This window comes from Orcinus orca, chromosome 6 (genome assembly GCF_937001465.1).
Source record: "Orcinus orca chromosome 6, mOrcOrc1.1, whole genome shotgun sequence".
Taxonomy (NCBI): domain Eukaryota; kingdom Metazoa; phylum Chordata; class Mammalia; order Artiodactyla; family Delphinidae; genus Orcinus; species Orcinus orca.
In genome coordinates this window covers 119963116-119987387 of record NC_064564.1, presented here as the reverse complement: position 1 = coordinate 119987387, position 24272 = coordinate 119963116, and the positions used below count along the sequence as shown (strand labels likewise).

Below are 24272 nucleotides of genomic sequence, written 5' to 3'. Positions count from 1 at the left end.
AGCATGTGGGATATTCCCGGACCAGGGCTCAAACCCGTGTCCCCTGCACCGGCAGGCGGATTCTTAACCACTGCGCCTCCAGGGAAGCCCTGACATGTTCTTTTCAAGTGCACATGAAACAGCCACCAACGTGGACCACAGCCTGCACCACAGAACGAGCCTCAGACACAGGAAGACGAGGGGGCACAAGTCAGCTGGGAGCAGACAGCACACATGATGCTGTCCCTCTACTTGAAGGTTTGTGTTTTTTTTGCCGCACTGCATCCATGCGGGATCTTAGTTCCCCAACCAGGGATCGAACTCGTCGTGCCCCCTTCAGTGGAAGCGCAGAGTCTTAACCACTGGACCACCAGGGAAGTCCCTACTCGATGTTTCTAAATGATTATTTTGTGCATTGAAAAAATAAGATGGAACTAAAATTCTAGATAACATGGAAGACAAGGGAGTAGGAGGTCAAATAAAGGCATAAATTAAAACTCACATCCCAGTGGGAATGCCAGATGGTGCGGCCACCTCGGAAGGTAACTTGACAGCTCCTCCGATAGTTCAACACACGCCCCACAGCTCCCCTCGGAGGCATCTTCCAGGAGAGAGGGAAACACACGTCCATGCTAAGACTCGTACACAGTGCTCACAGCAGCCAAAGGCGGCCCCACCCACGCGTCCATTACTGCGTGTCCGTCCACACCGGGACGGCCATTCAGCTTGAGGCTTCAGAACCTTGAAAACCTCCTGCTCCAAGAAGCAGACGTCAAGGGCCAGGTTGTGCGACTCTGCTGATATGAGTGTCCAGCACAGGCAAATTGGTGGAGACGTGGGTCAGGGGTTGCCAGGGGCAGGGGGCGGGGGACGCGAACGTCCTAAACCAGGTTACAAGGCAGCGGCCCACCCCCGGGTTCCTCCTCTGGAGCTCAGTTTCCCCCTGGAACCCTGGTTACCTGGCAGAAGTAACTCCACAGCAGCTCACACTCCTCGAGGGCAGGGCCGGCGCCTGCAGTCCTGACCGCAGACGTCCACTCCTCGCTCCATCGCAGGGCGGGCACCTGTCCTGAGCTCCTCTGGCAAGTCCCCCAGATGGAGATCCTTCCCGCTGCAGTCTCTGAGTCCATGCCCTTCCAGCGCTACCTTCTCCGGACCCTGGGCACCTCGGGGCAGCCACTCCCATGCCCACGTCCCACCTTCCCAACGAACGGGCTCAAGTCTTCCTTCTGCTGTCACCTTCTTCCCGCTCCTTGTCCTTGTGGCTGAAGAGTACCTTTCTACGCCTCTCATTTTACTGTTCTGTTTCATTTTAAGGGTAAGGAAACAAACTCATTAATCTACTTGGTTTAACCTGAAGTGACCTGATGGAAACACACACAAACACCATATATAAACAAACTTCAGACGTAAAAACCCAGTATGTTAAAAACAAACAGTATGTTTAAAACTATCAGAAGAGGACTTCCCTGGTGGCGCAGGGGTTAAGAATCCGCCTGCCAATGCAGGGCACACGGGTTCGAGCCCTGGTCCGGGAAGATCCCACGTGCCGCAGAGCAACTAAGCCTGTGCACTGTAACTACTGAGCCTGCGCTCTAGAGCCTGCAAGCCACAACTACTGAAGCCTGTGCACCTAGAGCCCGTGCTCCACAACAAGAGAAGCCAGCGAGATGAGAAACCCACGCACCGCAAAGAAGAGTAGCCCCCGCTCCCTGCAACTAGGGAAAGCCGGTGTGCAGCAATGAAGACCCAACGCAGCCATAAACAAATAAATAAATTTATTTATTTTACAAAACCCCAACCATCAGAAGAAAACAGTATTTGTCAGGCCGGTGGGGGCAGGGGGCTGGGACTTCTTGACTAAGTGGCCAGCGGCACTGTCCATGACCCGCGTGTGTACAAGCGCTCCATTTCTGTGCACACCTGCACACACAGCCCACACGTGCTCCACGGCCAGTTTCCGGGAATACTGGGAGCTCTCTCCGACCAGGAGGAAAACAGGACCAACACCCCAGCAGGCAGGCGGGCGGCAGGCAGGGACCCTGGAGGAGCAACAAGCCTGCACGCACGAGCAGCAAGGGCTGGACGGGATGGGACGGGCAGCAGCGGGGATGTTCTGTCCAGGTTAGGAGGGCAGAGCAGGGAGGCACGTGCCCGAGGGAACGTGGAGGAGGGACACCGTCTGTCTGCGCCTGGCCCGCCATGCCATGCTCAGCACGCCAGGCGTTCCCCTGGGGGAGGGGAAGAGGGATCTGCAGAGGACTGGGTACACGAGCCTTGCTTGTGGGTGACCACAGAGACAGAAATTCAAACAGAAAAGGATCCACATCCATGAGGGCGGAGCCTTGGCTAGTGAAGGAGGTGGTGAGAGGAAAAGGAAGCAGGACTTCAACTTTTCCGCAATGTTTCTCTTTAATTAAAATACAGAATTCAAAACGTGTACACGTGTTAATTCTGGACACACGGAGCTTATTACTCTGTGCCTTTCAATTCTTTAACTTCTCAAAACAGAGAAGCGACAACGTTGTCACGGGTCCTCCGTAAGGACTCCACTCGAGCACCCAGTCCCGGTCACTAGTGCACCTGGGTGTGGCCAGCTCCCGGTCAGGCCGCCGTGCCCATCCTGCAGCCCCGGGCTGAAGCCCTGACCGGGTCCAGCCGAGGTGCAAGCCTGTGCTCAGGCTGCCCGGGCTCTGCCGCTGTCGAGGAAACACCTGGAGGCTGGGCAAGTCCTGGTCCTGGGGAGATGCCACCTGTCAGGTCCCAAATGCAGACAAAGCCGTCGGCCACCCTTCCAGGCCCGTGGGCCCTGCACGGAGGGGCGGGGCAGGCCCAGAATCGGGGGCACGCACGTGGCACTGCTCTCCAGGGCGGACCCTGGGGAGCCTGAGGGACGAGGAGCTGCCCAGCTAGTAACATCCCAGAAGAGAGAATGGCTGGCTTCACTGAGGCCCGCACCAGCCAGCCTGCAGTGTCAGGGAGCCCACGGAACCACTCAAGGCGCTGGCGACACACGGGGCGTGGAGGCCAGCAGGCCAGGAGGCCCTGGCCAGAGTCACTGATGGCCAGGACGAGAGCCAGATGGACACCACTCACCGCAGAGATTCAAGGATTTAACAGCAACTCCTCCACACCCAACAGGGAAGCCAACGTGTCTTGTGGAGGCTGGGCACGGGGGTGCTGGACGTGCGCCCTGCATGCGCCACGGGGCAGGGGACACGGGATGCCCTCCCCGCCTGCCGGCCTGGTCAGACTGGCCCAGCAGGGCTCTCCCTGGAGTGGCAGCCGGGCCTGAGACCGTCCCTCCTCTCCAGCAGCTCCTCACTGTGGCCCTGGCCGCCCTGCTGCAGGCTGAGGGCTCCACACCTGCACAGCCCACCTGCTGGGGACACATGGGCCTACAGCCCACCCCAATGGCCTTGGGCTGAACCCCTTCCCGGGAGGCGGCCCCTGCCTCTGGGACGTGAGCTCGCAGGTGCCCGCCCAGCACGGTGGCCCTGCTCCCGTGGGCAGCAGCTAGAGCCCTGTCAGGTCCACTATGGCCTTGATGAAGATGGCGTCGTCACGCACGTAGGAATTCTTGGCCTCCATCTTGGAGACGGGGCAGAAAAGCGGGCAGCCGCTTGCGATGTTCATGTCGCTGACCGGCCTCTGGAACGAGGATGAGGTCACGTCGGGCCTGAAGGCGTCAATCACATGCTCCCGGTTGTTCTGGTCCAGCAACATCAGGGTCACCTGGGAGGAGAGCGCCCAGGGGACAGCACGTGAGTCACAGCCTGCCCAGCCGGCGGGAGCCCGGTCTGCAGTCGAGTGCCAGGAGCATGGCCCCCACGGGTCTGCCCGGTCTGTCCGTCTGTGCCCATCCCGGCGTCTCTGTCCACTGACACCAGGATCCGAGGCTGGAGCCCAGGACCCCGCGCCACGTCCATTTGTGCTTTTTTCTGACAACACTTGTCTAAGGGACGTTTTCTCACCAAAGAGCTCACGCAGCTGTCCCCGTCCCCAGGAACAGCACCCCTCAGGGAGAAGCACGAGCCAGCCCTGCACTCAGCGATGCCACCTCATCCACGAGGGCCACGGGGCTGCCCAGCGTCGTCATGGCGTCTGTCCTGACTAGTGCCTGGGTCTCCGATTCCTCCCCCACGTGGGCTCTGGCTTCCCAAGGGTTGGGCCATGCCCTCAGATCAAGGCCCCCTGGCGGCCCCCCTTCCTTGGGACAAACTCTGAGGCAGCACCACCACTAACTGCTGGTCCCGAGTGGCTGACCAGCGGCGTGGCCCAGGAGACAATGGACACTGCCCGAGCGCTGAGGCATGGTGACGCCGACACCTGTCACCCACGGGCTCCCGCGTGCCCGCACAGCCGGGGCAGGACCTTGCGCACCTTCTGGTTGAAGGGCCAGTGCAGGAGGGCGTCGTGGGGGCCCTTCATCAGAACGAAGAAGAGGGACAGGTGCGTCCCGCGCCCAGTGCCATCTCCGTTCAGGTAGGCGCGCAGACACATCTTGTAGCCGTACCTGCTGGTGTAGAAGGCTGTGGGGAGGTGCTGGTGAGCGCCCAGGGCTCAGCCCATGCGGCCACCTCCCCCCGGAAACACACACGCGCCACTCAGGGTGGAGGGCACAAGGAGGGAACGTTCTCCTCCAGGCACGCAGTTAGCTGCTCGTACAAACAGACTTCTCTTGAAAATGGAAGTAGTAATCAGACACAGCACTTTTAAGAAACCCTAAATGCGACCCCGCACTGGCCCTGCTACCAACCGGGAAGGAACCTCAGGGGCTGGACTGAGACTTGAGCACCAGGCAGGGGCTCTGGGCAGAGGGGCTGCGGTTGGACTGAGCCCGACCTGGACAAGTCTCATGTCCAACGGGGAGCAGAGGGGGCGACCACGGACACGGTGGGCCTGCCGTTTAAGGAACGAGATGTGACCCTGACGTGAGGCTGGTGACTGTGGGCTGAGGAGCTGGCTCCGCCAGGGGGCCCCGCTGCTCCCGGCCGCAGCAGGGGGCAGACCCCAGCCCAGACATGCGGGGGCCCAGGGTGGCAGCAGCTCAGGGGGAGGGCAAGTTCCGGAAGAACACCTGGAGAGAAGATGGCGGGCGTGCGGCCAGCCACAGCTTCCTGGCGCTTCCTGGCGAAGTCCGGGATCTTCCAGATGAACACCCCGTCGAAGGTGGACGCCTCCATCTCGTGGACCTTCTGCTCCAGGTCGGCCATGGCCAGGTCCTTCAGGCCGATGCTCCTCTCCAGCTGCTGCACCTGGGGGCACGGGGCCCATCAGGACGCGCCCCTGGGGCGCCGGGCCAGAGGGGCCTGGGGCTCACCCGCCTCCACAGAGACCAGCTTCCCTCTGGGAGGAACACGCTATGAAACGACCCCCGTGCCCAGTGCCTCAGCCTTGCTGGGTCAGCTGCTCTCGGATGGGCTCCATGCCCACGAGACCCCCGACCCCAGGAGGAAACGCGCTCGCTCGTGGGAGCCGCGTGAAGCTCCAGGCACGCTCCCCACGGGCGCCTCTGCCCCCAGTCAGAGGAGAGGCTCCACCAGCGGCCTCGCTGAGCCCCGCGTCGGGCCCTGCGGGAAGGGGCTCAGAGAGGAGCTCCGTTCAGGCCCAGCGCGGAGAGCCGAGTGCCCGCTGGAAATGCAGGCGCTGCCCTCAAACTCCTGGCTCTGCAGCCCCCTAAGCCCCTGGCACCCGCCCGACGAGGCCTGGGCACCGCGGGCGAGCGGGCACAAACCTTATTACTCAGGGCTTCGATCCTGTCTTGGTCCAGCCGGTGCTGCCGGCCGCAGGCCTCGGCAGTCACGGCCACCCGCTCCACCTCCCGGTTCAGCACGCAGACGATGTTCTCGAAGGTGGCCGTCTTCCGCTCCAGGGCCTCGCACCTCTGCAGCAGCTCCGCCGCCTGGGAGGGCGCTGCCCCCGGGCCTGGCGTGCTGGCCCCCCAGCCCTGCTCGCCCTGGCTGAGGAGGGGGGGCCCGGCCTCCAGGAGGGCGCCCAGAAGCAGGGCCAGGTGCTCCCGGAGCCGCTGCGCCTCGTGCTCCTGCAGCCTCTCGCCCTCCACCTGCCGAGGCACGACGCCCGCTTTCAGTCCCGGGGACCCGCGGCCACACACCTCGCTAGAGCACCGGAGCCCGGCGCGCGGCGGCGACACAAGGGTGACCTGCCCTCTCGCTCACCTGCCAGCACTGCGTCTGTCACTGTCTGAACTCAACCACGTCTGCGAAACACAGACCTCCCTACGTGACTCACTCGTGTTTCAGGTGATGGGAGGAACACCGCGGCTGGGCGGGGAGAGGGGGATAGAACTCATCTTAAATAGTCCCTACGGATCTGGCTTTGCAGCCACATCCCTTCCAAAGCTCCACAACGAGTTTGGAGGGTCAGACAGCCTCAAAAAGCCTAAAGTGGAAAGAAAGGGACGAACCTCCGCGTGAGGCCCAGCGCCCGGGAGCGCCCTGGGATGGCCGGGCACCTGAGGCTTCCGGAAGCTGGGCCGAGGCCAGCTGGATCCACAGGGTCAATAGGACACTCGTCCTCACTGGGACGTGAAGAGGCCGTGGCAGCGTGTGCCCTAGGCCCTTCCTCTGGCCTCTAACGCCCCCCACGCCAGGGATCCCCGGACCTGAGCGGGACATGACCACACCGTGTTGCCCAGAAGCAGGATGTCAAACACAAACCCAGGGAACGGGAGGGGCACTGCCCCTGTTCACCCTCATTAGAAAAAACAAAGCAGGACACCGAGACCAAGTGTTGTGAAGTCACCAAGTGACAACACCGCCAGGACTGCTGCCACCGGAAATGCTGCTGGGGTGTCGCTGAGAGCAGAGGGCTGGTGTGCCCGTATCTATAGAGCCAGCCTCCGCTTGCAGGGCCTGCACACGCCCAGCCCTCGGGGGCACAGAACAGGTGGGAAAGGAGGGCAAGGGCACATGAGCAGGGAGCTGCCCAGGCCCGAGGGAGCCGCACAGAAGCTGGCAGGTGCGGCGGGCAGACAGGAGGTGGGTCAGGGCCCGGGGCAAGTCAGCGTGCTGGAGGACAGCCAGGCCGGTGACCGGGGTGCGGTGACGCAGGAGGGCCACGCAGGCCACAGAGGTGAGGCGGGGAGGCAGAGAGGCTCCAGGACCCGTCTGCAGGCAGAACGGAGGCTCTTCTGGGAGACTGGATGTGATGGGAGAGACAGGAGGCAGCTCCAGAACGACCACTGTGCTTTTGGCCAGAAGAGCCGGGTGGAGCAAGGTGTGCTTTTTGGGTGAGGTGAGAGGACGGGCAGAGAGGCATCGCTAGACCTCAGGGGGCAGCGACACGGTGGGGGTTCCCAGCAGCTGGGCGGTCAAGGCTGGGCACCAGGGATCACCTGGGGGACGAGCGGACAGAGCCGGGACACCTGAGGGCCGGACTGGAGGTGGAGTGGAGACCGTGTCCGCACGGCGCGGTCACGTCCGCCGGCCTCTGCTTGGGAACCAGGAGCTCCCGGTGGTCCCGCCGCAGACCTGGACTCACCATCTCGGGGCAGCCGACAGCGTGGAACCTGCAGGGGACTCGGCATCTGCCACATGTCCTGACGTGGTCCTGAAACTGACGGGTCTGACATCAGACACCGGTCCTCCTCTGCTCCAGCCGCTCCCACACCGACTGGGTCAGCGTCCCATCAAAGGACCCTTGCACCCGCCCCACTGGCCTCTGCATGCTCGGGCCGGACAAAACCCCACAACCTGCTCCCAAAGCTGCAGTGCACACTCACGCACACACGCAAACACGTGCACGTGTGTGTTTGAGGCACGTGGGCCGTCTGGGATCGCCCGCAGAGCCCGTCCCGCGCGTGGGCCTCTGCGTCCCAGGGAGCAGCCCTGCCCACCCCCTCCCTCACAGGCCGGTCTGAGGCCCTGGGGCCTGGGGGCCGACAGCCTGGGTTCCAAACGGAGCCAGGAGTGAGACCAGCAGCCTGACCAGGGATCAGACCCCACTGCTGACCCGGCGTGGCGCTGGCCCATGGCCACACTCAGCAGAGCAGAACCCACGACCCAGAGCATGGCCAGCTGACCCAGCAGTGCCTGGGCCGAGGGAGACACAGCGAGGCCGGCATTGCCAGGAGTGGGGGGAGGGGAAGGGGCAGCCACTGGCCTCCACCTGCCAGGGACCCAAAATGTGGGAAATCAGACTTACACCTGCAGGAAACAGAGAATTTCCTCTGCACCTGGGAGCGGAGAACGATCCCAACTCTGGATCAAAATCCAGAGACAATGAGAAAAACCTTGCAAAGTGCCCCCAACACAGAAGCAAACCAAAAGCACCGTTAACTAAAAGGACAAACAACTGCAACTTACAGCCCTGATAGACAAAGAGCTCCAAAAACAGAGAAAACAAAGGACAAGTGCCCTGCCAAGAAATGCACGGGAGTCACAAATGCTCCCCAGGAAAGAAACGCAGGTGAAGTGCAGGCAGAAAGCTCGCGGTCACGCTCACAGCTTGAGAAATGCCGCCTAAACTAGCCTGGGTGCTGTTTTCACCCATCACGTGGGAGAGGCGTGCGCGACCGAGGACAGCTCGGGAGGGGTCCGCGCCCCACCAGCTTCCGGAAGCACCCTCTCCCCAGCTCTTGCCCTGGAGCACTGTAACCGTTGCACAAATCCACGAGAGCGCAACCTCAGAAGCTCAAAAGAAGAGACGAAGGGGCCTCATGGAACAAACTGCAGCTGCCTCCCCGGGGACCAGGCACGGGCTTCCCACAGGCATGTGAGCATACGCCCTCCCTCTCTCCCAGAGCATGGAGGCCGCCTGGCCGCCACCACCGACTCAGCTCCCAGCACAGCCAGGGCGGGCCTGGGGGCCTGCCTGTGGAACCAGCGCCACAGCAGGAGCACAGACAAGCCACCGCCCTGTCCTCAGGGACAGAGACCTCCCGCAGCGAGAAGAGCCAGGTAAACAGTCCAACTGACCAGATCCCCGCTCCCTGGGGCCAAGTGGCTCAGACGCAAGGCTGCGCAGCTGGAGGCGGGGGAGGGGGGTGGCGGGAAGAGGAGGAGCCTGCGACCCCACCCCTGGGAACCCCACCCCCAGAGCCTAGGTGTGGCCTGTCCTTTGAACACCACGCTGCTCAGGGGCACCAGGGGAGCGCTTACTTTCTCGCGTGTGATCTTCTTCTTGCCGCAGCCCTCGCAGGTCAAGGGGAACTTGGGGCAGACCTGGTGGTGCGCCTGGAAGAGACGGGGCAGCCGTCAGAGCTGGGGCCGGGCCAGCAACGCTCCTGAGCCCCGAGGTGGAGACGGCATGCGACACGGGGCTCTGCAGATTCAGGACCTGCCCTCGCCCGGCAGCCGCTGGGGCAACACCAGGAGGAGGAGCGCCCCAGCGCCCTGAGAGTACTGCCACCCGGGTGCCAGGCTGGCGGACTTCCTGGTGGCAGGGGACCCAAGCGGCCAGAGCGCCTCCGAGACCCCTGACGAGATGCGCAGGGTGGGCGCCCCGAAGTCTCGGGCCCTGGGCTGCCTCTAGAGCTGAGCTTCCCGGGCGTGAAAAACACCTCAAGGACCCGACCAGCCAAATGCAGACTAACGGCCGGCTTCTTCAACAAACAAACGGCAGAGAGAAAAAGACACCCACAGGGAAAGGCTGAAGGTGAAGAGACCTGCAGACACCAGGGGGGCGTCTGGGTCCCGACCCAGCAGATCCACGTGACCCACACGGACAGACTCCGGAAACGTGGGCACCGAGCTCACTCGTGGCCTCAGGAAGCGGGAAGGTGGCCCGCCCTTCACAAACAAGCGAGGACTTCCAGACAAAGCCCCACGGCGTTCAGGGCCTGTTCAGCGTGAACCCAGGGAGGCTGCTGGCCGAGTGAGAGCGCGGGTGGCGTGGCCGCACGCTGCCGTCCCCCTGTGCAAGCGTGCCCCCGACCCGGGGCCGCCAGGAGCCTCCGAGCCGCCGGGCGCGCGCTCACCTTCATGTCGGCCGAGCAGCAGGGCGCCCTGCAGTGCCGGCAGCTGAGGCTTCGCTCCGGGCACGCGTGCTCCAGGTGGTGTTCCTTCTCGCCCAGGCGCACCAGGCCTTTACACGCCGGGCACTCGGTCAGCACGAACGGGCAGTGTCCTTCGTGGCAGCTCTGGCAACGAAGGGAGCGAGGCGTCGGCGGAGCGCCCGTGGGGTTCTGGGCCACTGCCCCGCCGGCCGTGGACCGGTCTGGGTTCGTTCTCGGCGCTAGGCCACGGGGGCCACCGCGTTCACTCCACTACCCCTGCTCCAGCGCAGAGACCAGGACCCAGATCCAGCCGGCGGCACCCCGCCCTCGGGACACAGAGGGGACAATGAGAGGGGCTGCGGGAACAGGTTCTAAGTGGACGGAGGGCAGAGAAGTGATGCCGTGGGGACCAGAGCAAGAAGCGGATGGAAACGCAGGCGCCCACCCGTCCCGACGCCCAGGCTGAGAGTCCCAGTCCCCGCCCTCCTGGAGCTGAGGACGTGCAGGGTGACGTGGCCAGGGAGGCAGGGGCCCAGCCTGGGCTTCCGAAGGGTCAGGCGGGGCCCAGGTGGGGCCCAGTAAAGCCAGCAGCGCGGGGAGGGCCCGATCCGGACAGGCGTGGCCCTGAGCAGCGCAGCACTTGGGGGGCCGCGGCAGCAGGCTGAGCGGAGGTGGCAGCGGCTGAAGAGGTGAGAAAGGGTGGGACCCGGAAACAGGGCCGCAAGCCTAGGGGACAGACAGAAGCTGTGCGCAGCTCTCAGGAAACGCCGGCCGGGAAGGGGCACAGAGGGCGGGCCGGTAAGCAGAGAACGGGAGATGACGGTTTGTTTGCTGTTTTTTAAAAACTGTGGTCAAGTACGCATCACACAAAATCGACCCCTGGTGCCTGGGCACCGAGCACATCCATGCCGTGGGGTCAGCACCTCCACCAAGATTCAGGCTGGGCGCCCGACAAGCTGGGGCAGCTCAGGGCCCCCGCAGAGCTCGCAGAGCTCCGCCGCAGTGACCTTGAGGAAGGAGGAGCCTCACGCGGGCTCTGTCTCCACGTGGCCCACAGTCCGAGGCCGAGCGAACAGGCCGGCCGAGTCTCCACCCCGTGCAGCAGGCTTGGCTGCCAGGTGAACCCCAGAGACATGGCACGTGTGGTGCTCTCCCAGCAGCCGGGGTGCGGAGACTTCAGATGTGGTGCCCGTGGCACTCCCGCCTCCTCACAGGACCCCGGGCTCCACGTCTCCGCAGGGACACACGTCAGATGGAACTCGGCCTTCTCAGCAAGCCTCCTCCGTGACCCCACTCAACCCGACGGGGCTCTGTGGACGCTGCCGCAGAGGCCCGGCCCCAGGACCCAGACCGGCCGTGCGGGTGGGCAGGACGCCACTAGGTACAGGGAGCAGAGCAGAGGGGACACCTGCCCCGAGGGCTCCTGCTCCAGCGACAGCTCCTTAAAGGCTCCACGGCGGCCACGCCCGGGAGGAGCTTCCCTCGACCGCCAGGGCACCCCCAGCTTCCCCAGACAGGGCCCTGGTGTGGCCACACTGAGCACAGCCCGAACCACCACACCGAGCCACAGGGGAGCCCCGGAAACAACCAGGCTCGTGAAACAAAACGACAGCACCCAGAGGGCACCTGGATCTGATGAGAGCCAAAGAACACGCTCCAGGGTGAGCCCCGGGGCCACTGCACAACTGGAGAGGGACGCCCGCGGCCAGCGCTGAGCACCCGGCCCCACACGGCTCGCCACTCAGCGGGTGCCCCTGGGATTCAGAGCCCTGAAGCGCGCACCTGGCGCAGGAGCAGCAGCGCCCTCACAGGCTGGCACGGGCTCCGTGGGCTCCCAATGCCACCAGATGGCTCAGGGAATCAACACTTCAACCAGAGTTCAAGCTAAATGCTCAGGCATTTCAACTTTGGATTCCCTGACACGTGAGCACACCCGACTGCTCACCTTTCAGCTGCAAAATGTCCCCATCAGCTGGTCCTCCCTCAGGTCCGCCCGGACCCCTCCTCTGAAGCCCGAGGCCCCTTCTCCCTGCTGTTCCTTCCAAGCAGCCCCTGCTTCTCGCTTCCAGGAAAGCAGTCCCCAGGGCTGCTATGTGTACAGCCACTTCTAACACCTTCTAACTGAACTGGAGTCTTAATTCACTGAGTTTTTAGAAAATACTAGACATGGCTGCAAAGGAAAAGCTTATTCAAAGGCTGACCAGGATTTGCCCCACCTCGCCACACTCTCAGGAGCTCAGCCGCAGCCTCAGCATTTCCCAGCACCGCCCCAATTCTGAGCAACCCAAAGGGCAAACGTGTTGGCTCCGGGCTGGGAGCAGGGCCACCACTGCAGCAAGGTGGCCACCCCACGCCCCGAGGTGGGGTCTCACCCCAGCTAGAGAGAGGTTTACCCGACGTCAAAGGCTGCACCGAGAGACCCAGAGCAGTGCCCGTCTCCCACGTGACCAACCCCAGGGACTTTCCTGAGTTCCCCGGGTGCAGCCAGGGACTTTCCAGCCCGCATGCCTGCAGGGCCGGCGCAGGGCCCACGGGCTGGCTGCGGTCCCAGGCCCTCGGCCAGGGGCCTGCGAAGCCACCACCCGCACCAGCGGCCTGGAGACGGCAGAAACCCCAGAGGATGAGGGAGCTGGGGTTATTCCGCCTGTCCCTGGGGGTCTTTGGTCCCCTCAAAAGGCGACACAGTACCCGCTGCACTCCCTGCTGGGGCTCCCCACCCGCCCACGAGAGACCCTGCCCCGAGGCCGGCTCTCCGGACAGCGCTGGGCAACAGCTCAGGCCCGTCTGCTGAGCAGGGCCTCAGTGGCAGCACCCCCTGCCTGCGCCCCTGCCCCACGGAGGCCTCTGTCCATGGACTGCAGTCCTACTCCCCGGAAGGGCAGAGAGGCCTCCGCTTCCAGGCCCAGGCGCCCGTCAGAGGAAAGCCCAGCTTCTGTCCACCCGGCCACTGGCTCCTCCCCAGAGACGGCCAAGCTGCTCCTCTGGCAAAACGCAACCGGGAGCCTGAAGCCCACGAAGTCGAGTCGGTCAAGACCAGCGGACGCCGCCGCGCAGCGCCCGGGACGGGAGGAGGGAGGGGCCCCAGGAACCCAGGACCCAGTTCCAGAGTCGACAGGCTCTCCCGTGGCGTGACTCAGTCGCAGCCCGGCGCCCACCCCATGGCAGGAGGCTGCTCCGTGGCCTGGGCAGCCCTGGGCGTAGGCGAGCCGGGTCCCCTGCAAACAGCCCCTCCAGCCTCGGCCGCATGGGACAGCAACAAGGCCTCCCCACCTTAACGACCCCGCCCATTACTCTGCACCACTGCACACGACCTCCCGGCCCGGGCAGCCTCCACTCCACCTCCTGTCTCACAGGGCTGGTTCCCGCACGTTCTGTCCTCCTCTGCTGGGCTCATCTCACTGAGACCCCAAAGCTGATTGAGAGTGGCCTCAGCGTGATGTCCCCAAGGTCCGTCCCCGCTGTAGCCTGGGGCGGGGCTCCCTTCCTCTCATGACTGGACACTATTCCGCGGCACGACCAGCCCACATCTTGTGTGTCCCGCCCTCTGCCAGGGACACTTGGCTGCCGGGAACAGTGCTACTGGGAACACTCATGCGCAGGCACCTTGGAAACGGAAGTTTTTAAGGGCGTTTGATCACCAGGAAGTGTCCGGAGAGGTTCACAGCCGCAGGTTCAGCTGCCGGAGGCCCAGCACACAGGGACCCCGACATGCCAGCCTTGCACGGCAGAGACAGGCCTGCAAGATACGCACCCGGCCACTGCCCTTGTCCCTGGCCAGATGCCTTCCTGTGACCCCAGAACGGACGTGCAAGCTACTCCCGCGTCTTCCAGTGGCAGCGCTATCCAAGTGAGGAAAGACAACGAAGTCCCGTCGGCGAGAAAGCTAGTTTCCTGCCTGCGCGGCGCTCTCAGGGCCAGACCAGGGTCCCCGCACACACCGCTGCTCACCGCCACCGCACTGCGGCTGGAGGACCGCGTCCACGGACACACCAGGAAACAGCCCAGACAGGGTGAGCACCCCACCCTGGGCCACGCCCGGCTCCCCCGGCTCCAGAGTCTAGGTGGGCACGTCCGGAGCAGCAGCTGCACCCCCTTCCGCGGGACTCAGGCGGGCTTGAAGCTGCTCTGCGGGAGGGGCTTCAGCCAGCGCAGGGCAGCCCCTACCTCGTACTCCTTCAGGGTCCCCTTCCAGGTGCAGCCCTCGCTGGAACAGACGGCCGGCAGGCTCTCTACCTCCCTGCGGGCAGCATTGTCCGGGAAAGCCTGGGGAGAGAGCGTACCTCGGGTAAGCCCCCTCCCAGACGCCCACCCGCCTGGCGCCCCACACCACAAGCCTTGCGGGGAGGCTCGGGACCAGGGCGCCTCTCCCACGGCCGTTCCCAGGTTCCCTCTCCCCTCGACACCGTCAGCGTGGACGGCTCACTCACCGAGCTGCTCTCCAGGATAGAGACGCCTTCCTCGTAAATGCCCTCGTTCACGCAGGCGGCACAGTTCTGGGGCCCGGAGCTGGTGGGGAGAGGGGGAGGCCGCACTGTGAAACCCGCCATGGAGGGTGGGAGGCCCGCGGCCTCGCCAACACAGGCCCACGCCACGGCTCGGGCTCTGGAGCCTCTGTCGGCCACCGGGGTGGCCAGCAGACACGACGCACCGTGCGAGACGCTCGGGGCCCAGCCCCAGACCCCGGCCCGTCTGAACGCGACCCGCGCAGACGGATGCCAGGACCAGGGGCTGCTGTCCTCCTGCTGACGGGCCGGAGGCCCCACCTCCCGACCCCGCAGGGACTCGGGCGCCCAGCGCAAAGGGAGCGGGAGCCTCCAGGCAATTTTAAACTGACCGCTTCCCACCAGAGACAAGGAGAAGCAGGGAAAACAGACTCTAAGGAGATGCTTGACTTCACCCCACACCAAAGCAGCCCTGGGCCACGCGGGCATCAGCGTCCGCTCCTGGCAGCTCCCGGCGCCCCTACCTCAAGATGCTGCTCAAGCAGAAGGAACAGTAGCGGTGGCCACACTGAGCCTGGAAGGGCCTGCGCAGGACGTTCCTGCAGGCCGAGCACAGGTACTTGTCCTCTAGCTTGGTCCCCAGGAGGGTCTTGGAGAAGCCAGGCTGCAGCAGGTCCAGGGAGCCGGGAGGGGTCGCGCTGGCTGCAGCCATGAGCACCGCAGCCCCACCAAGGCCAAGCCCTAAGGGAGAGCACAGCGTGTCACGGCGGGTCCGGGGATGTGCAAGGCCTGGACCATTAGGCCTCTGAGAGGCAGGACGTCAGCGCTCCGGGGAGCCCAGCGCAGGCGGGGCTAAGGCTGAGACAGCGGGCACCCGCACGCCCGCCGCAGCCCTGGGCCCAGCGGGCTGTCCTTGTGGCCGCCCGGCCCGGGCCTCTGCTCCCAGGCCAGCTGGCCGGGCTCGCATCTGACCGTGATCGCGGACCCCAATCCTTGCGCCCTGCCGTCTCCCCAAGGCTCCAGGTGCGAATGTGTCCTTAGAACATTGGACAGCTTGGCAGGCGACGGCCCCGGGCAGGCCCAGGAGACGGCCGTACCAACCCTCAGCCCCAGGACAGGGGTGTGGCCTGCGTGCAGCTGCTGCTCTGCTTCCGTCCCCACAGCCAGGGTCCCTCTCGCTTCAGAGCTGCCCTTTGCCATCCACCAGGCCTTGGTAAGGCCGCCACGCAAGGTACCCAGGATGGGCGAGCGGGCGGAGGGCCCCCCACAGCGCTCAGAGGCCTGCTCTTCGTCCGCTACCCTGGCAGGCCACCCCAGCCCTTCGTGCAAATCCCCGAAGAGCCCTCCCTGCCCCCGCACGCCCCCAGCACACACGCCCACGTCTGCTCTGGGGTCTGGGCATGGTCAAGTCAGGACACTATGAAACTCTGCCCCTTTCTGGGGCGCGGAGGCGGGGGGGTCTGCTTGGGCAGCGACCGTGCACAGGAGGCCACGTGCACTGTCCTAAGCTGGCCTGACACCGAGGGGACAGCACAGACGGTGTCGTCCCCTAGCTGCTGGGCAAAGCCACTCTCAATCAGCTGTGGGGTCTGTAACACAGGAGGCCTTACTCGGAGGGCCCTCCGCAGCTCCCAGGACATTTCACAACCGACATTCTTGCCTCCAGCCACCGACAGAAGGGACGCTGTGCCCGGGCACCTCGGGAGGGCACACCTCTGCCTCTCTCGCGCTCTCTTCACACTGGCAGGCCTGGCCCTGGAGGGGCCATCTGTCAATTCGACAGCTGGGGGATCTCATTCCTTCAAGCCCTCACAACACAGACGTGCAAGCATGAGAGGTGCCTTTATTAGTAACACCTTTCGGTCGACGATGTGAACAAAAAGTCCCAAGAGCTCACGGACACGCCCCCAGTGTGGGCCAGGGCAGCTCAAGGTCAGGCTGTGGTGGCCACACGCGTGTGTGCGTCTGCAACACAGGCCCGTGAAGGTGCACTCCCTCCCGCGTGAGAGGCATCATGTTCCTAGCTTCCCTCTTTTTCTGGTCATGCTAACTAAATTGATTTCGTAACCTTGATGGTTTAAAATATCATGGCTCCAAACTACATGAGAAAGAGTTTTTATTTTTGAATATAACATGAAAAAAAAAAGCCACCTTCTTTCAGTCGAAACTCTGTATTTGTTATAAGGTGTTAAATAAAATGAAATGTGGGAATTCCCTGGCGGTCCACTCGTCAGGGCTTCGCACCTTCATTGCCGAGGGCGCGGGTTCAATCCCTGGTTGGGGAAACTAAGATCCCACGAGCCGAGCCGCGCGCGGCCATAAATAAATAAATAGACAAACAAAATAAACAAGATGAAACGCAAAGGCCTCTGTGGCTGCAGCCATGTTTTACACAGGCAGGGCCAGAAAGCAAAATAAAAAATGGAGCTCGTGCAAGGCGTAAGGATGAGGGTGACACTTTTCTCGCTGCCAACCTCAAACACAGTCTCCAGCGGACCTGTCAGGAGAGACTTTCTTCTTTTGCGATGACTTTCCGCCCGAATGTGGCCGGCCTGGGGGAAACACTTTCTGGCCGACTGACCACACCTTCTGTGGCAGATTGAGCCCATTTTATTAATCCATGGACCTTTACTCCTGTTGGACATAAAAGAACCACAAATGGTCTCTTTCTTGAGCAATAAAGAAGGAAAAGGCCCCAACACACAGTGGGCCTCGTCTTCCCCGCTCAGCGGTCACAGCTACCTGGCGCAGCAGGAGGGTGGGTGGCCACGCGGTCAGAGGGCGCCCCCGCCACGCCCTAGGAGGTCTCAGTGCTTAAGGCCTTAAATGTCTTATTCAAGTCACAGTTATACACTTGAACCCTCAAGAACCGTAATGGAAAACATCATACTCTAAAGCGCCGTGCCCAAACTCAGCGCTGAAAGCCACCCGACCTGCCCGAACATCAGAAGAAACCTCCGCGTCTCTGGCCCTTTCGGACCCTCCTGGCGCCACACACTCCACCCACCTGCAGTCACACAGGGCTGGGGGCTGGGGGACCGGCAGCCTTTGTACTTAGGGGTCAGATGTTACAAGCCTCCAATATGGAACCAAACTCCCCTACTGGTCCTTCCAAGCGTCCAGTTTATCTTCCAAATCCTGACTCTCAGGTGAGGTGGTAAAAAACAAGAACTACATCCATTCACACGACTCACCAGGGAGTGTGAACGAGCACTCCCACACGCCCGGCTCACCAGGGAGTGTGAACGAGCACTCCCACGCGCCCGGCTCACCAGGGAGTGTGAACGAGCATTCCCACACGCCCGGCCCTGGCCTCACACTTACTTCACTCCCCAAATATGCTCCAGACGGGAATGCACTAACTTTATACAACAAACTTGCATTTTGTTGAAACGGCATTTCTACTAGACACAAAACATCATTTACAGGATAATTTCAGTTACGTGAAGCTCGAGGATAGGCGAAACTAACCTATGACAATAGAAGTTAGAACAGCAGTTACCCTTGGGGTTGGGAACTGGGATACAACAGACGTTGGGTCTTCGTCCTGGTTCTTGGCGCAAAGCACCCAGAACCCCTGGGGCTTCCTGAGCCATGGGGACAGAGGAGCATCTCCGCGGTGGGGGGCGGGGGCGGCGACACTGGCCATTGACTTAATCACCAGTGATTCAATCAATCCTGCCTTCAGAACTGAGCCCCGGTGAAAACCCGAAACGACCGGGTTTGGAGAGCTTCTGGGTTGAACACATGGAGATGCTGGGAAGGGGGGGCTGGAGAGGGCATGGAGGCTCCGCGTCCCTCCCTGTACCTGGCCCTGTGTGTCTCTCCCAGCGGGCTGTTACGCATGTTTCTCTGAGCCCTTCTAGCAAATTACTGACCCCAAGGAGGGGGTCATGGGGACCCTCAATTTACAGTCTGTCAGTCAGAAGTATGGGAGGCCCCGCCTCCCCACTGGCATCTGAAGTGGGGTGGGGGCAGCCTTGTGCAACCAAACCCTTAACACAAGGGGTCTGTGCTAACTCCAGATGGCCAGTGTCAGAACTGAATTAAACTGCAGGATGCCCAGTCAGCATCTATCAAGAAAGGTAGGGCTTCCCTGGTGGCGCGGTGGTTGAGAGTCTGCCTGCCAATGCAGGGGATGCGGGTTCGTGCCCCGGTCCAGGAGGATCCCGCGTGCCACGGAGCGGCTGGGCCCGTGAGCCGTGGCCGCTGAGCCTGCGCGTCCGGAGCCTGTGCTCCGCAGTGGGAGAGGCCACAGCAGTGAGAGGCCCGCGTACCGCAAAGAAAAAAAAACAAAAGCCAGGCAGAACTGCTTGGTGTGGGGAAACCCACACATCTGGAGTCAGAAATCCCGTGAGACGCGAAACAGAGAAGCTTTCCATGTGGGAGGGTCAGTGCTGCCTGAGGGATGTGAGGGCTTCCGGAAGGCAAGGCACGACTGTACATGTGGACACAGGCGCATCTGCCTGTACATTTAGGACTTGTGCATTTTGCTGTATGTATGCCTCATTTTAAAAAGAAAGAGATGGAGTTTCTATTCCCGAGAGTCGAAAGAAAGATGGTGAAATCCCTAATTATGGTACACCATGCACGTTTATCCAGAATAACCCTGCTTCATAATATTAACAATGGCAGAATAACCTCAAAAACCGGTTTTAACACAAAAGAAGCCCCCCCAGGTGGGGCTGCATCTCCCTCCTGCCTCCCCACCCCCAGGAGAGTGGGGGGCATCTGGCACCCCACCGCTGTTCTGCCATTTCCTGTGCCCCCTTCCCAAGCCCAGGTCCCGCCTGGGTACACAGCAGGAGGACCCCGGGAAAGAGCCGTCCCTGTGAGAAATCACAGAGACCCCGACTGAGCCGGAGGCCGCTGGGCAGCTGGGCTCCACCGTCCTCAGCCCGGTGTGTGGGGGTCAGGGACTAATTCTCAGAAGGCTACGTTGCTGCCCAAACCAACATCACATCAGGTGTCGGAGCACTTGGCTGCCGGGGGCCACCTGTTGCCAGCAGACACACGGGTTCAACCCAGGAGCTTCCCTCTGGGATGCCCCAACGCAAGGACCAAACTCCCCCAAATCCACGCTCCACTGAAAGCGGTCCCTGCTGCACGCCACGCTGGGCCCGCAGGTCCGAGACTCCTGAAGCAACTCCCGGGGACCTGCGACCACACACAGCGTGTGTCCTCATCCACGTGAACGTTAGCGCTGACACTACCTTCATCTTCGTTCAAGCTCAACGTGATGCCAAGCGGTCTGGTACCAACTTAACGCCCAACAACCGTTTACACTAAAGCACACAGCAAACGCTGCGCCGTCCCTCCCGCCCGCGCCCACTCACAGCTACTCGTGCCACCAACACACCCAGATTCTTATGAAAACCTGGGGCCATCAACAGGGAGACGCTGATCAATGACGCAGCGCTTCGGCCCCTTTGAGGCCTCAGCCCCACCTCACGCCCACCTCAAACGGGCCAGGAAATCCACTGGCTCTACCTGCTACAAACATCCAAGACCTGACCACACTGCTACCACTGGGCCCGGCCACCGTCCACTGTGACCTGACTCACCGCAGGAGCCTCCCGAGGCCCTTAAGTACGAGCTGGGGACTTGGGCTCCTCCCTCAGACCCCAGGCTTCCAGGGCCTCTGCTGCTCGGCTTCCTGAACAACCCTCGCCTCCCCGCACCGTTCCTCGGCCCGGGCAGCATCGCGGGCCTGGAGGCAGGGAGGAGGGACCCGGGCCCATGGGAGGCGCAGGGTGCCCTCCGTGCTCCCAAGGCTCCCGCCGGTCACTGGCTCCTACACCCGTGTCTGACCCTTCCTCCGTGCTGCACCACTGGCCCAGCCGGGCACCACCCCACCACAAAGCAGGGCACCCCAATCCTGGAGCCCGCACTGTAGTCACCTCCACTACTCACCTCCTACCCCCACCGCTGCTGTGTCCTCGCCTCCCTAAATCACAGCCAGTCCCCAAGAACACCTGCCCCAAACGCCATCTCCACCGCCTGCTGGCCCTGCAGGGAACACGGTGGCCACTCTGTTCCTGCTCAGAGCCAGGGGACAGCTTCCGCGGAGCCTGCCCCCCTCACTCCCCGAGGCTCAGCCGCCCAGGCCTTTGGGGGTGATCCTCACCCACCTCCGTGAAGGAGCAGGCCCAGGACACAGGGAGGACAGCTGTGGACACAGGAACAGACGGAAGGGGTGCACCCCATTCTTGGCATGATCTGTGGAACCTGTGGGTCACTTTTTCTGGGTTTTCTTCTCTGGACCTTCCTCCCCCTGCCCGTGTGTGCGCTGCCCTGTGGTGGAAACCCACCTGCCGGACCATGCCCAGTCCACGCTGGTGTGCTGACCGTGCGGGCGGGCGGGCAGGCGGGCTGGCGTCTCTCACTGCCAGAGGGGGGCCCACACCTGGCTCAGAACTAAGTCAGAAGGCCTTTTCTTCCCAGAGAAAACATTTTCTCCAGCACCAAGTGATGGCTGTAAATTCCGTGCTCTAGTCCACAGTTTACGACCACTGTTGAAACAACCCATTTCTTCAGGTCCCCAGAGGAATGACATGCGTGTTTGTCTCCCCAGAGGGCGCGAGCCTGTGATGTACATACGGGACCTGCACTCTGTCGCTCGCATGGATGTTTCCAGGCTCCTGCTGTGCATCACGCGTGGAGCTGGGGAGACTGGGCAGCACCGTTACCGATGCGGCCAACAGGCGAGGGCCACAGGGCACAACGCAACCGCAGGTGGCACAGGTCTGGGACGCAGGGGGGACACCGGAAAGGCCCATGGCGTGGCCTGGGTGTGTCAGGAGGTGCGCTCAGGGCTGTCCCAGGCCAAAGGACCAGAGAGCACAGAGGCCCAAATCACAGCTCCGGCCTTTGGGAGCTGCAGCCTCACGGGGGCTGGGCTGTGTCCCCAGGCGTGGGGCTGAGGTGGGGGACCGGCCAGGCTGGGGCCTGGAATCAGAGACAGCGGCTGCTCGAATGTGTGAAGATGCTACTGCTGAAAGCACTGAAAGCTTCTACTCCTCAGAAAAGCTTTCAAAAAAGCACTGCTTAGGATTTTGTTTGTTTGAAATTCAAGCAACGCTGAGTTCTGCGGTATGTAAATCACACTGCAATAAAGCTGTTAAAAATAACTCAAACAACAATTCTGGGCTCTTAGGACCCCCACCTAGAGCCAGTAACTGAGTGGCTAAACGCTGTGGTCCTCGCCGGGGACATGTGGTCCCTGAGTCACGCACGGCCCGGCGTCAGGCCTGGCACGCCCCCTGCTCTGCTAGATTCAAGGCCGGGCGGAGCGGCTGCGGTCACAGGCGCAGCTGTCCCAGCTCTCCCCCGTCCCCACCGTCCAGTCCACGAGGAGCCCGCTCTGCCTCCAAGGAGCGTCTGGCCCCGCACACACAGCAGTTTTCTGAGTCCCCACGCCAGGCTCCGTCCGCCCCGGCAGCTCCCTAGACTCCTGCATCCTCCCCATCCACCTCGGGGCTCGGTGTCACCGTCGGACAAGGCCCAAGCTCGGGGGGTCGGAGACACGGGGAGAGGGTCCGGGGCAGCAAGCGACAAGCGGCGATCCCCGAGGTCCAGGCCGCCCGCGGAGCCCGTCCGGACCCCGAGCGGGGCAGGAAGCCCCTCGGGGGCAAGAAGGGGTGGGGCACCGCAGCCGAGGCTCGGGGGCGGCCCGGGGGGCGTGGACCCCGCGCGGACCCGGGCCGGCCGCCGTGGACGCCCCGCCGTTCGCGAACTTTCCTGTGAGGGGCCCGCTCCGACTTTCAGTTTCCGGCTCCGAGAAATCCCCTCAGGCCCGCGCGCGGCGGCGGCGGCCGTGCCTCCCGCCGGGCCTCCTGGCACCGCGCGCCCCCCCGCCCCCGCCCCTCGACCTAGACCCCGAACCCCAACCCCAATCCCCGCGGCGCGACTCACCAACCGCCGCCGCGCGCCCGGAACTGCCTGCCCGCCTGCCGCCGCCGCCGCCGCCGCCGCCCCGCCCACGAGCCCGCCTGATGGACTGATGTGGAGACCTACCAGGAGAGAGCAGGAAGCCACACAGGGCCCCGATTGACCAGCTTTCTCCCCCGCCCCCTGCTTCGGGCCCTCCCTCCTGACGGACTGACACAAAAGCCTACCAAGAGCCCGCAGAGAGCCACAGCGGGCGCCGATTGGCCAGCTTTCTCCCCCGCCCCTCCCACCTCGGGCCCTCACTACTGACTGACTGACACAACAGCCTACCAGAAGCGCGCAGGGAGCCGCAGCGGGCGCCGACTGGGCGGAGCTGACGCGGCTAGGATACTTAAGTCGCCCGCGGACGCTCTCTAGGCAGAGTCTGCCTTCGCTGGCGCGGCTCTGTGGCTGGAGGGCGTGGTCCCGCTGTTCCCGCAGAGGGTTAGCTCCAGGCGCAGGGCACCAAGGCGATACCCGGCGCAGGGCTGGGCCCCAGTGTGGGTTACATTTATGAGAAAAAGTACAAATAGACGCCGCTCACCTAAAGGGTAGGAAGGCGTTAGAGGTCTCCTTTCGGAGTAGTGAAATGTTCTAGATCTAGGTAGTGGCGACGGTTGCCCGACATTACAAAGTACAAATGACACAGAATTGTAAGCTTTAAAACGGTTTAAACGGTGAATTTTATCTTATGTGAATTTCACCACCAAACAAAACAATATGCACAGCCTATGGCACATGGACACACACGAGTGGAAATATTTAGAAAGGAAGCGCTGGTCTTGACCAGAAAAAAGGGGCGGCACACTGCCGCTAAGTGTGTGACCTGAGGACAAGCCGTTTCTCATCTGCTAAAGGAGAGTGGGGACAATTTGGATTCTCTCCTGTGGAACACAGCTTTCTAAATACCTGAGAACAGCGTCTCATCTGATACCAGCACCCGGAAATGGGGACGGCTCTCCCCATTTTGCAGAAAAGGAAAGATTACGAGAGGCAAGATTCCTTACCCAGGTCACACAGCACACTGGGCACCCCCGCTCCAGGGGGAGCATCTGAAGCCACGCAGACTGTTCAAGGACAGAGTAAACGACACAGGCAGGCTGTGAAGCCACATGATGTAAAGGGTCCACGCTGTGTCCAGAAGTACTCACATCACACTGCATAAATCATTACTAGGTTTGGAGTCGGAATTCCCCGATCGCAAACGCCACATCCCCGGAATACAGCAGCAAGGCCCCTAGGCCTCCATTACACGTTCCGTGAACTTCAAGGCTGAGTTTGCCACCAGCAGCCGTGGAAACCTCCTCAGTCCCCACCTACGCGTTCCATGAGGTTTCCCTCAAGGCCCATAACTAACCGAGCTCTCAGGTGTAAGGAGGTTTCTCCTCCCGGGGTCTGGGGGGCCGAGGCCATCCTGTGAACCCACTGGCAGCACGGAAGGAAGTGGCTCTTGCTGCAGAGAGGAGGTCCCCCCTCAGTAGCACCCCTCTTTCTTCAGGGTAAAGTGGAAGTTGTTCGCCGGCCTTCTGCAGTGACTCCCTGGGGAGGGTCAGACCTCACTCACCCTTCCAGCATCGGGGACAGCACAGGAGCGCTGGGCTCAGGGCCCCCTCAGCCCACCCTGCATCCCGAAGAGATTTCCTGGACGAAGGTCTTGCTTCCCGGGAAGGAGGCTGCCTGCAGCCCTCGGCACTGACAGGGCTGAGCCCATCTCGAAGGACCTGGCGATGCTTCCAGCATGAAAATGATTTCATATCTCTCAGACTGCCAGTTTCAGAGGATTTTCCTGAATACATTGTGTGTGTGTGTGTGTGTGTGTGTGTGTGTGTGTGTGTGTGTGTGAGAGAGAGAGAGAGAGAGAGATTCTGACAACAGGCCCCCGAGTTGAGACTGGGTAGAGGGAGCCTCGGCAGGGAGGGGCTGCTGACTGAGAAGCGGCCAGCCCACCCCCGCCTGCCAGCTCA

The 24272-nt window shown here is 62.6% G+C and overlaps 1 protein-coding gene across 1 annotated transcript; it reads right to left on the bottom strand.

Annotated features, from left to right (window-relative positions):
• Positions 1–1740: 1740 nt before the first annotated feature.
• On the bottom strand, positions 1741–22366 carry TRAF2 (TNF receptor associated factor 2). The gene is made up of 11 exons (XM_004284966.4): positions 22294–22366; positions 14904–15120; positions 14365–14443; positions 14102–14200; positions 9920–10081; positions 9102–9176; positions 7483–7557; positions 5717–6043; positions 5060–5237; positions 4363–4511; positions 1741–3714 (listed from the first exon to the last, which is right to left on the bottom strand). The coding sequence occupies exons 2-11, from the start codon at positions 15089–15091 to the stop codon at positions 3496–3498; spliced, it is 1551 nt and encodes a 516-aa protein (XP_004285014.1). The 5' UTR covers positions 15092–15120; positions 22294–22366; the 3' UTR covers positions 1741–3495.
• Positions 22367–24272: the final 1906 nt, after the last annotated feature.